Here is a 13,010-nt window from a genome sequence, read left to right on the forward strand (position 1 = left end):
TTATTTTTATTAACTCCCATTTCTCTTGCCTTGGATGTCATATAATTACAACATCAGTATAATTGTGTTCATGCACACTTAAATATCACCTTGGTTAATAAAGTCCTGTTTAATTCATATCCATTCTTTCTTTGAAACCTGCTGAAATGTCTGAAACACTAAATAAAACTTCAGTAAAATACTATATAATGATCAAAATTTTAGTGAAATCTTACAAAAGTTTTAGTCAGTTTTTTTGTGAAACCTCACACATATTTCAAAGAAATTTGAGTGAGACCTCTACATAATTTCAAAGAAAGTTTTGGTCAAAATATTTGTGAAATCTCACCAAATTTTAAAGTGAAATGAAAAATACTTAAGTGATGCCATGTTGGATTAGATTTTGTATGCAAGAAAGAAAATGGCATTGCCGCTTAGGACAAGAAAAACCTAAATCTTATTTGATAATGTCTGTCAAAATAAAATGATCCATTTTAAAAATTACTGTGAATATTTATCATTGATTCCCAATAACGCCTAAAAATCATTAGGCAGTTTAATAGAAATCTGAAGTATATTTTTTATGGTTTAGGCAGAAATTGCTTAAAAAATCCGTCTGAAATTTGCCTTGACATTTTCATTATTGGATTGGGTTTCTGCAGGTATTTCCATCTAATTAGGCAGAAGTAAAGATTCCGCCTAGTAACAGTAATTTGTGTATTTCGAGCTATATTCCACCCTGAATCTGCCTAAAAGTGATAATAAGGGGGATCTAGGCTAAATGAGCGGAATAAACAGATTCCGCCTAGTAGACGGAATAAACAAATTCCACCTAGTAGGCAGAATAAACTAATTCTGTCTAGTAGGCGGAATATACAAATTCCGCCTAGTAATAGACGGACTAATTTGCATATTTCGGGCTGTATTCTGCCCTGAACCCACCTAAAATTTATAATAAGTGGAATCTAGGCTTTAAGTGAAATCCGCTTTAAAATTCCACCTGGAATCTGGTTAAAGTCAGGGTGGAAGTTTTCGTACAGGAAATGTGTTTCCTACTCGATTTTCAGGCAAAAATGACAAAAACCTCCAGAGGTTAATGTGTTAAAGACCAAATTCAGCTGAAAGAAGCTGAGTTACTGTACAGGATATCCAATAACAGTGCCCCTGTATATTTACATTCACTATTCCAGTATAGGCTACTTTGTTTAACTCCCCAACTGAGATCCCTTTCTACTAAACAGTGTAAAATTCACAAAACAAATAAGGAATTATTCAAAAAGAAGTTTCCAGTTCTCTGGAACACTGCTCTGTATTCCAGTTGAGATTAGAAATGCCAGCTCTGCTGTGCCTTCTTCCAAACCCTATATATCCAGGGGATTCAGAGATGCAGTTATCATGAGAATGAAAACAACTGTATTTGTATTCATGAATGTCTCTGGGCATTATTAAATATACTACCCATCTATTTGTCACTAATTGCATGTTGTATGTATACTGACTATGTGGTTTCAATATGTATGGGTGAGTATCAATCTGGTGAGAGAAAGGTAAAAAAGTAAATATAATGTTGTCTATACATGTACATATGCTACTCTGTATATGTATAAATGTGTATGCAGATATGTACATTTATATATATGTTCCTTTATATGAGGGTCTCAAGCTAAATTAGTTCTTCAGCTAACAGCACAATGCAACATCACACACACTGGACATTCTGTGTTGAAAAATGATTTTGTCTGTGTAAAATGTTCTGTTTATTCGGAAGAACGCTTGTTCTTTGATTTATGGTTTATAAGAAAAATATAATCTACTTTTAAATATCAATACTAGTTCAGCTTTGGTTGGTACTATTTTTTACACACAATAAATGAAAGGTGCAATGTCTGTTAAAATGAAAAAAAATTATTTGTTCTTCTTTCCATCAAAATAATTTCCACTTAAATAAAAATAATCTCAAATGGGTAATGATTTAATATTAAATTTATGAAACTCATTTAATAATGTCCAGCTGCTGCAAGCCTTAGTGAGACATTATTCAACTCGTTTCATAAATTCAGTGCAGATTACAGACAGACATAGACTTAACATTTATTTATATGCCATTCTCATATATGACAACTTAAGATAACAAAAGATGCTTTCAAAACAGTCATCCTGTAAGTTGTCAGCAATTTTTATTTTTAGTTTTGGGCCATTTAAAGTTGTTCCATTTTATCAGATACAAGAGTCATTTTATCCACCAGTTAGAGGTATTTTTATAAAATAATATCTTTATTTCTTAATTGTTTTTGTTTTTTCATTCTTATTTATTTTGTTTAACCCTGATAGGATATATAGTATTATAACACATGATCACTGAATAAAACTGGTTGAGAAAAGAAATGAAAATTGTCTATATTTTAATTTGGTTTGGTATTCTTCCTTTTCTACACTTGCTGAATGAGTGACTGACCAACTGTTTTTTTCCAAACAGCATGTACATCAAACTCATATTTAACACCATTTTGGGGCTCAAAAATCACTCACTGGTATCTCTGTGTTTAAGGGCTAACAACTACTAATTACTGATGACTGCTGAAGATTAAAATAACTCGCACATGGTAAGTAGAATTATGTATCAATTCTTCACCTCTTCTATCAGCATGTGTATTGGTGCAGCAAAAGTATAAATGCATCAATATATTGATAAATCATTTCATCCTAAATCAACAGTGACACATGCAATCGAAATTGACAGTGACACGTGCAACCAAAATCAACACACTGTGCATACATCTTCATCGGTATGAAGTTTCATAGATTGGCGGAGTAGTGCTAAATGCATAGAAATACATTGGGACTTTAAAATTATTTATTTATTTCTCCTTTGCAGAGTATGCTCAGCCATTTAACAGCATCATTGTCAGCAAGGTGCAGAGCCTGCAGTCGGCCGGGGAACTTTGTCAATGGACAATTGTTTACAATGTTTTACATGGTCTGTAAAGCACTACAGCAACAAGATCAGTCAATGACATGGCCCCATCGGACAAGGCTGATTGCATAACAACCCTGCCCTGTCCAGAAGTGGTTCAGTGTGATCCACAGATGTCATGGAAGGTTCAAGCCAGGAGGGCAGACAGATGGCTTAGCTACTAGGGAGTGGTTTACAGCATCTGTTGAAGACTACTCAACACTCTATGCTGAAATAGTATGGAACATGGATCTGTCTTCACATCATGCTCCCCAGCTATACTCAGCCAAGCCTCTGCCCAAGGCTAGGGAAGCAAAGGATCTAATTTGCAAACTGAATTCAGCAGCGAATCCCTGCTACATGCCACTACCAAGAGCAGCCCCCGATGTGCCAATGTCCTCTGACCTTCAAGCCATTGGAGTGGCCCTTTGAGTTTGGTAGCAATCATCATGTCCAGAATAAATGTTCCCTATAAAAAATTAGTGAATTTGCAGTTACTCTGACAGCCACTATAAATGAGTGGCTCTTATGATAATGACATAATCAGGCCATAAGGATTTTATATTCCAATAAGATCTTCCTCGTGAAAAAAAGAAGCATCGAACAGAAAACAAAAATGGCAAACATTTTGCCATATATATTGTAATGACAAACAAAAAGAATAGTCAAAATTTCATCAATAAAGACCTTTATACTTGGGATGACTCAAATTCATCATGCAACTAAATTGGACCTCTTTTGCAAGTGTCATTTATATGTGGGTTTTCACTGAAGCAAGTTGACTAAATACATGTTTTAATCTGCAACATGAATAAGGAACCATCTATTACAAATTAAGTTGTTTACAAATCAAACTGTTCTATCTGGAGTCCATAAATGGAATCCACATTATATACATACCAAACCTGTCTGTCTCTTCCTCATTCTTCCCCAAGCCATACTGTTCTTGTCCCTTTAGCTGTATTACACATGGAATCTGGTTCTCCACCGTGGAAATATGCTCTCGCCCTTTGTTCTCCATATACTGGGCAATGCCAGGTTTTTTCAATTCATGGTCACAATGTTTGACCTTATTAACAAGTTCCTGCAGTCTATAAGTAGCCTGATTGATACCATCTTGATTGCCCCTGACAAGAAAGCCTCCTTTTGACTGGATGGTAATCTGTACATAAAAATGTGCCAGATCCTTTGCAATTTTGTTAACCTCACTGTTATCTTTTTTCTCTATCAACTGAATCATGCCACTGTTACAGGCAACTAGCTTCTCAAGAATTGTGTTTCGTGACAGAAAGTCATCAACTGCTTCACAAACTGCACCAAATATATCGTCTGTGAAATAAAGAAAAAGTTTGGAGAAATCTGGGGCTAATACTACATGAAGTTTTCCCTGATTCTGTTTGTCAAGGTCTTTCATCATGTCGTTCCACTGTTGTGATTCAATCACTGATCTCTGGTTGCTTTCCAAGCCTCTTTGATGTTCTTTCACACTGTCATTAATAATATGAGCACTTTGTACCACAGCTTCATCTGAATTGGCATAGATATTTAAGCCAGTACCCTCTACTTCCCAAACCCCAACCAGTTTCTTGCTCTTTAATTTAGCAACAATATAATCCTTCACTTCTTTTGATTTGTACAGAAACAAACGTCCCTCAGGTAAGTTCTTCAGCTGTGAAACTGCAGCATTGTGTATTTTTTCATACATAACAACCTTAGCAATCCTAATATCTTCCATGAGACCTTCAAACACAATCTCATTCTTATTTAGGTTTATTTTGACCTTTAATCCATTAAATTGTTTTTCAGTTTTAGTGGGATATTTCTGGGCAAGCAGTAGTCTTAACTGGTAAAATTTCAAATTGGTCAGTGACTCTTTGATTTGTTTATTCTTTCTGTCAAAGTCAGCCTCTGCTTTCTTGATAATAACCTCAATATCCTTGACAACACCTGTAGCAACAGCTTTATGACCCACAACTTGAATAGAGAATTCGGCCTTTTTGACAAACAAAGCAACACCATCTGGGTTTGCAATGACAAGAGTCTGAAGGTTTTGAAGAACTGTCTCAAAAATTTCCTGGAAAACATCAAGATTATGAACAGAAATAACTTTTAAGAAGTCATGCAAATTCTGCTCTGCCTGTTTTGCCCAAGTGAGAGCCTTTTTTTTACAATCTTGGACATGAGATGTCAATGTGCAAGTCAAAGTCATGCAATCTGTCTCTGTCTGTGGCCACTGAATCTGAGTGAAGCAATCTTGGAGTTGTTTCTCTAGGGCTGTTCTGTTGGGCTCTGACTTCATCAGAAATTGCATCTTTGCAAACTCTAGGTTTTCCAGTTTTAGTGGCTTGGGGGGCTTGAAGGAGGGTCCATTGTCATCTTCAGAAATATGCCCTAAACTTTCATAGTACATATAAACCTGTAGCTCTGACCCATCTATCTTATGTTTTCGCTCTAACACTCGGTCACATGCTGCAATGAAATGAAATATTAATTTAAAATCTAAAACAGAACAAGATCTGTGATTGCAAAATATATGTCCCCACCTACAGACCAAAAAAATTCAAAGTCCAAAAAGTTTTTTAAAAATTGAAAAAAAATGACATGGGAATCATAACAAATTTAATTTGTCTACTTCAAGTGGTCTTTGGTAAATGATGCAGTATTTTAGGGTAAAAATTGTCAAACTCCAAATAGTTAAAAATGTATAAAAAGTTATAAAATGTTTAAAACATTTAAAAACTGTGTCAATGTCCTGAAAATATAACCAGGACATCTTTGTATTAATGCAAATATGCCTACCAAATTCATTTGTCAATCACAAATGATTTTGTTTTCTTCACAAAAATGTCCAAGTCCCAAAAGTACATTGTAAAGAAGATTCCCTCAAAAGACTTGCATTCTGCTAAACAAAAAGAATTTACTGGAATTGAAGATAGGACCATTGCTTCCTTTTAACCACCGAGTGTTGAAATGATCTCTGATCTTCTTCAGCAATAACAAGATTTTTAAATTAGCTGCACATTCAATACAAGTTAGCACCATGTTCCTTTAGGCCCAACAAGACAGGATAAGAATTCTTCTGGTGGAAACCCTATGTTGATATGACTTTCCATTTTGGAGTAACAATAAGAAGATTTTCAAAATGACTCCCATGGTAGATATACTGAATATCAGATTGGCAACATTTCCATTCAGGACAAACTAGACATCGTAAGAAGACTTTGGTGAAAGCACAATATTAATACGATCAGCCATTTATGACAAAAAGTCATGAAAAGATTTTCAAGATGGTAATTATGGCAGACATGTTGGAAAAAAGATCAGCAATATTTTCATATATGACCAACTAAATATCACAAATTCTTGTAAATCCACCATGCTGATATGACCATCCATTCCAAAGAAGTGATGATAACATCACTTTCAATATGGCAACTGTGGCAACCATATTCATTGTGCAGTCAGTACCATTTTGATCAATGACCAATTGGATATCATAAGAAGATTTTCAATGTGAAAAATGAAGTTCTGATCTTTTAGTGAAAAACCCCATTCAGCAATGACAAGATTTTTAAGACTGCCATTGTGGTGGCCATATTGGACACTAAACTGGCACCATTTTCAAGACCAACTAGACATCATAAAACATCATCTGAGGAAAACCTCATGTCAATATGACTTTCCATTCAGGAATAGTTATGAGATGATTTTCGAGATGGCTGCTGCTTGGACATCACACTGGCATCATTTTCATTTAAGACCAACTAGACATCATATGGAGTCTTCTACCCCAAAAAACATGTCAATATAACATTCCATTTAGAAGGAGTAGCAATAACAAGATTTTCAAGATGGCTGTTGTGGCAGCCACACTGGATTTCAGATTGGCACCATTTTTTTCATTTCATATCACCTAGAGATTATAAGAAGTCTTTTAGTAGAAACCTTATGCTGATGACATCATTCACTCAGGACAAGTAGTGATAAGAAGATTTTCAAAATAGACACTGTGCCAGCTATAGTGGATGCCCAAGCACAACCATTTTCATGTAGAACCAACAAGACCATAGGCTAATTGTGTGTGTTTCATGGCAATTCTCCTTGTATATCATGTTTAAAAAACTGAAAATTTGCTTTTAAATGCCCAGAAAATCTAACAAAGTAATTTAAAAATGAATACAAATATGCCTACCAAATTTAATTTGTCTACATTAAGTGATCTGTTGTGCAATCTTGCTAATCTTGCTAATGGGCTTTTCTGTATAGACAGACAGATGTCTGGACTTACATGATGTGATGTGATGTGATGTGATTTGGATTTTTAATATAGCTTAAACAATTTTTCAGTCATATCGCAACGATGTCTGCAGTGTGGCAGTTTATAGTAATGTCTAGCATTGGGGCATCATGCTGCAGACATGTAGCATGATGTATCAGCCAGTCACATTACCCTGACACCAGGTCAACCAGTCCTAACACTAACCTCTTAATGCTGAGCACCAAGCGAGGCAGCTGTTAGTACCATTTTTGTAAGTCTTTGGTGTGACTCGGCCAGGGATCGAACCTCCCGCATCTGAGGTGGACGCTCTATCCACTAGACCACCGGAGGGGTGTCTGGACTTATGTAACCAAAATAATATGTCCCTTCTGCAATTAATCATGGCTTAAAAGTACAATTAATTTGCTATCTAAATCTGCCTATAGAATATATATTGAGCTTGTTTTGTAGCTTTTAAAATTTGATGAATGTTATGTATTAGACCCTTCAATCTTTTGGACACATTTTCAATGTTAATAATTTTTTAAATACATAAAGTTTTCAGATATCAATGACATTTTTTAAAGCCTAAAAACAAAAATTCAAGTTAGAACTAAGGAATGTTTAGCATGTATGGATATAAACCAAGAATTGTTTCATATGTTAGAACATAAATAAGGAATGTTTTACATGTTAGAACACAAACTAAACAATATTTTACATGTCTGAACATGAACAAGAATTGTTTTACATTTTAGTACATAAACTAAGAATAAGGTAAGAAATATTTTACATGATAGAAGATAAACTATGGAATGCTTGACATGTAAGAAAACACACCGTGGAATGTTTGACATGTAAGAAAACACACCATGGAATGTTTGACATGTAAGAAAACACACCATGGAATGTTTTACCTTATTAAATAGTGATGATTGTACCATTTGAAAAAATATGGTGCCTAGCAGACTAGGAGAAAGTTGAATTAAAAAAATTGTTTTTTGTCCACAAATGCTAAGAATAATTATAACAGGTGACATCAATAACTACATAGTTGTGAATCCTCAGAATGTCATTGGTTACAGAGGATTCATTGATTAGTACAGTTTCAATGTGAATATTATTTGCATACACACATGCCCATCTGAATCCACAAAATAAAACAAAACAATTCATCACTGGTCAAAGTTTCTCCCTGCAGAAATATCTATTTATGTCTTTTAATTTATTTCTTTTATTTTGAAACTAAATTTTGATAAAGGCTCTCAATCATGATTTGTTTTTTTTTCTGTACAAAATGATGTGTAGCTAAATAAAAAATTCTACATTTGATATACCTAGCCTCTTAAACTGACATATGTATGCGTGCCTGGGTAACCTCTTGCAATTTTTCAATCTGTTAATAACATAATTTCCAATAACACAAAACAGAATAAAGCAAATGAATAACCAGGTGGTAATAACTTTTACTAATATTCATGTTAAAAATTATCATGCACAAAATAAATACAGACTGATGTGAAACTGGCCCTTTTCCAACTAAAGACTTCTTGTTCAATCTTAGCCCTTTAAATTTTGCTTTCAATCATTTTATGATTTGAAATTTTTACCTTTAAATTTGCACTGTATAGCCACAATTGTACTGACAAACCATGAAACCACCTACCTATCAGCACAACCACCCACCTCCACATGTACTTACCATGACAAGGGAAAAATGACAAAAGCAATAAAAAGTGAAGTCTTTTCTATGATATCATAGGAGCGGTACTATAAGGAGTGATAATATGAGTCTCCTGAAGGGAATGATGCTCCACTGCCTGAAAAGAATTTCCAGGAATTCAAGATAGGACCATTTATTCTTTTCACTGTTGAATGTTGAAACCATCTTTGATATTCTTGAGGGATACAATTTTAAATTAACCTCTGTGGAAACCCCATCGATGTTAAATCTGCACAATTTTCTTTTAGGATAAAAACATACCATTAGCGTTTTGATGAAAATTCATGATGATATGACTATCCATGCAGGAAAATTAGTGACAAGATCTTCAATATTTTTATTGCAGCAGCCATATTTGAGGTCAGATCATTTCCATTCAGGTTTGGTTGGTTTTGTGGTTTGAATACTTTTTTTCAGCACACAATAGGCTATGCATGGCTGCCAATATATTTTGGTGGAGGAAGAGCCCAGAAAAACCCAGAGAAGAACCACCAACCCACAGGAAGCTACTGGCAAGCTTTTCACATACCCACAGTGACCAAGCCGAGACCTGAACCCACACGGACAGATGTGATGCCTAAGTTTTCTGTAAATGCGAGCACCTTAGAGTACTCAGCCACCTGAGGAACCTTTTGTTCAGGATCAACAAGATACAATAATTAGGCATCTGATGAGCCAATTGGAATAATGTTCCATTTAAGGGGAGTAGCAATAACAACATTTTTTTAAATGGCCATTTGGCAGCCATACTGAGTATCAAAGTGGAACCATTTTCTTTTAGAACCTAAAGTAGACATCATTAGAAATATTCTGGTGAAAATACCATATCAACATGACTCTCTGTTCAAACGATGTAACAATAACAAGATTTTCATTATGGCTGCCTGGGTGGCCATACTGGCCATCAGATTGATACCAATTTCATGTGGACAATCTAGACATCATAAGAAGTATTCACTGAAACACCTACGATGATACGATCATCTATTTAGAAAAAGAATTCACAAAAAGATTTTCAGCTAGACCTTCAGATGAATGTTTTTGTAAAGTTTCTTGGCAATCCTACGAATAGTTTCAGAGGAATAGCAATAACAAACATGTGCTAAGGGATGGAGAGAAAATGGACAAAGACCATTCTAAATGCTCCTCTCATCTATGACCAGTGGTGTTAAAAACCAGTTATTATTGTTATTTGTGTATCCTGTTTTTAAAAAAATCTTTGTTCTTAAGCTAAGCCTGACAAGCTATTACCATTGTGAACTCCTAGAAGTCACATTTTGCTAAGTGAAAATGACAGGCTTTGAGTAACTATGGAGTAACAGCGAGCAGTACAGAGTTCATGCATTGATAAATGCCTTGATTAACCACAGTACTCATCAAGATGCATCCACTCAACAACGTTCATGAAAAGGGCTAGGGTGTGGTACTCCCAGAGATGCATCAATCATCCAGTAAATTGATTATTTCAACATTAAGAGATTGAGAAATAAACTGAATACACAACATATATCCAAGGTCAGTGAAGCATGAAATATAGTTTAGAGTGGACAACTTTTATTATGAGGGTGTAGTACTCGTCATGCTGCATCCCTTCATCATGTTTCATTATCCCAGATATAACATTATTTATACAGTGTGCAAAAACCTGCGCTAAATTCAGAATCTTAACCAAGTAAATACAACTAATGCTGTTGTTGTTGTTGTAGGGTTTGACACCATTTTTCAGCACAAGATAGGCTATATATGGCAGCCAGTAAAAATGGTGGAGGAAGAACCTGGGAGAAGCCAGGAAAGAACCACAAACCCACGAGAAGCTACTGGCAAGCTTTCTCATGTACCCACATTGGCCTACAACTAATGCCCATGTAGATATGAAGTTAGCCCTCTTAACACATTAACCCCTGCCGAAGAGTTTACGTGGCAGGAGGTAGTAACCTACTGCTGAACTCTGTAGCATCATTAATGATACACTAAAGTGGGTGGTATTATAGAAAGGTAGATAGATGTAGCTCTACAATGATACCAAGTAATCTGGAAGTTCTAGTTGCACTGCGGGACCCCAAGTGGCAGAGTGGTCTAAATCGCTTTCCGCTACGGATCACTGCCATCTTACCTCTGTCTGTGTGGGTTCGAGTCTCGGATTCAGCCAATGTTGGTATGTGAGAAAGCTTGCCAGTAGCTTCTTGTGGGTCGGTGGTTCTTTCCAGGGGTTTTCCCTGCTTCTTCCTCCACTATTACTACTGGCTGCCATGTATAGCCTATCAAGTGCTGAAAAATGGCGTTAAATCCTACAACAACAACAACAACTAGTTGCACTGCAAAATATAGAGGGAAAACCTCATTGTAGTTTAAATAGTAATTTGCTTCAATAATCCACAGAAACATTATTCAAACACAGATAAGCAGTACAGCAAAATCCATACAATCAGTTTTCCCCCAACCTTTTTGACACCATGGGCCACTGAAAAATGTTTTTCCTGAAGCCGAGGGCCACAGCAGATAACTGAAAACAACGACTATATAGCTGCTCACGCTCCGGCATGCCATTTAGAATCAGCCCGCAGGCCGCATGCAGCCTGCAGGTTGTACAGCACTGCCCTAGAAGGAAAATAGTTACACAAAAAAACTCCACAAATACAGGACCAACTCAATACATGTTGCAACTACCCTAAAACTAAAAGACCTTCATAAATTGCTGGAGACCGTACATTGTTCCTCAGATACATAATCTAACAAGGGAATGATCAGTTAATATTTGTAAGATTTTGTTACATCTCCAAAAAATGGGTAATTTTTGTATTATTATTATTATAAAATTCCCTTTAGTCGTTTTTTTTTTACTAATGAGAAAGATTAATGTTCCAGCATTCAACAAAAGTATAAGATCAGTTTTATTTATACAATAAACTAATGATTAGGACAGAATCAATGTCTTCAAAATGATATCAAGTCATTAATAAACCTATGTAAATTACATAAAAATGCACATGTCTTACTGGCATGGTCCTCAAAAAACACCAGACAGTACTCTTCCTCTCTCTTAAATTCAACTTTCTCCACAGGTCCTCCCCATGAACGTTTCTCGTTCTCAAAGTACAAATGAATTGTGTCCTCCGTTGTGGTGATCTTCAGATTGGAGATTATGATGCTGTTAGAAACATGAACTTTAGATGGTACAAGGTAGCTGCCCTCTAGAGGTCGTTTCTTGCAGGCTTCTTCAAGCTTCTCAAAATCTTAATAAGACAGAAAATAATACATTAAAATATATCAGAAGTGCATGTACATAAGTCAGAAATACCAACATATAAGCACACTTATCACAAATCAAAGCAAATTTCTTTTCTGAGACTAAAAAGTTGTCCAGAAGTAATAACATTTGTTTTCCAGAGGAACAAACTTCTACAATGGCGAGCTAATGAATACCAGTACTAAGTAACTGACTGAAAGAGAATAAACAATGCATCATTTATTCTCTTTCAGCTAGTTACCTTGTACATTTGTTTTTCATATACCCTAAAATAATTATTTCATAATAAAATGACAACTTTTAAAAATATGTTCTTGTTGTTCTTTTATTTCAATTCCATCCATCTACTCACTCTGTACATTGCATCTAAACACAGCATAACTGTTGTTACAAGTCACTTTATGCACGTACAATAAATCTAAATATTGCACAACTGTAGCTGCCCATTACCCTCTCTGCCTGCTGCTTAAAAAAAGTCACATAATTTATTGATACAATGATAGTTTTTGTTTAGTAAGTTTCATGTAGTCTTTTCTACTGTCTGAACATCGAAGACAGGAAGACATTATTATATTTATCACTTTCCAATAACTACATCAACAGAGGCATTATTGGCATGAAAAATAAAAGATTCTGTGATGAATAGTTTTTAAGTCAATGACATTTATATCAGTTTTTTTTAATTTAATTTAATTGTTATATCCTGGATTCCTGGAAATTCTTTTTAACCTGATAAAGCATTTCTCTTTGAGGGACTCTTATGTTTTGGTAGTCGAGTTTTTAAAAGCAATTTTTTATCTCCCTTTCCTCTTCACATCAGTGTAACCAGCCATCTTGATTTTGTGATATA

The 13,010-nt window shown here is 35.1% G+C and overlaps 1 protein-coding gene across 1 annotated transcript in view; it reads right to left on the minus strand.

Annotated features, from left to right (window-relative positions):
- Nucleotides 1-12,146, minus strand: part of LOC149771852 (protein mono-ADP-ribosyltransferase PARP14-like) — a gene marked incomplete at its 5' end in the record, with an annotated part of 58,822 nt that extends 46,676 nt beyond the window's left edge. The window contains 2 exons of the mRNA XM_089948133.1: nucleotides 3,833-5,401; nucleotides 11,910-12,146. Coding sequence (XP_089804259.1) covers nucleotides 3,833-5,401; nucleotides 11,910-12,146 — 1,806 coding nt within the window. The remainder of the gene's footprint in view (nucleotides 1-3,832; nucleotides 5,402-11,909) is intronic.
- Between the last annotated feature and the right edge of the window lie 864 nt (nucleotides 12,147-13,010).

This window comes from Sinohyriopsis cumingii, unplaced genomic scaffold (genome assembly GCF_028554795.1).
Source record: "Sinohyriopsis cumingii isolate HCF-2022 unplaced genomic scaffold, ASM2855479v2 utg001633l, whole genome shotgun sequence".
Taxonomy (NCBI): Eukaryota; Metazoa; Mollusca; class Bivalvia; order Unionida; family Unionidae; genus Sinohyriopsis; species Sinohyriopsis cumingii.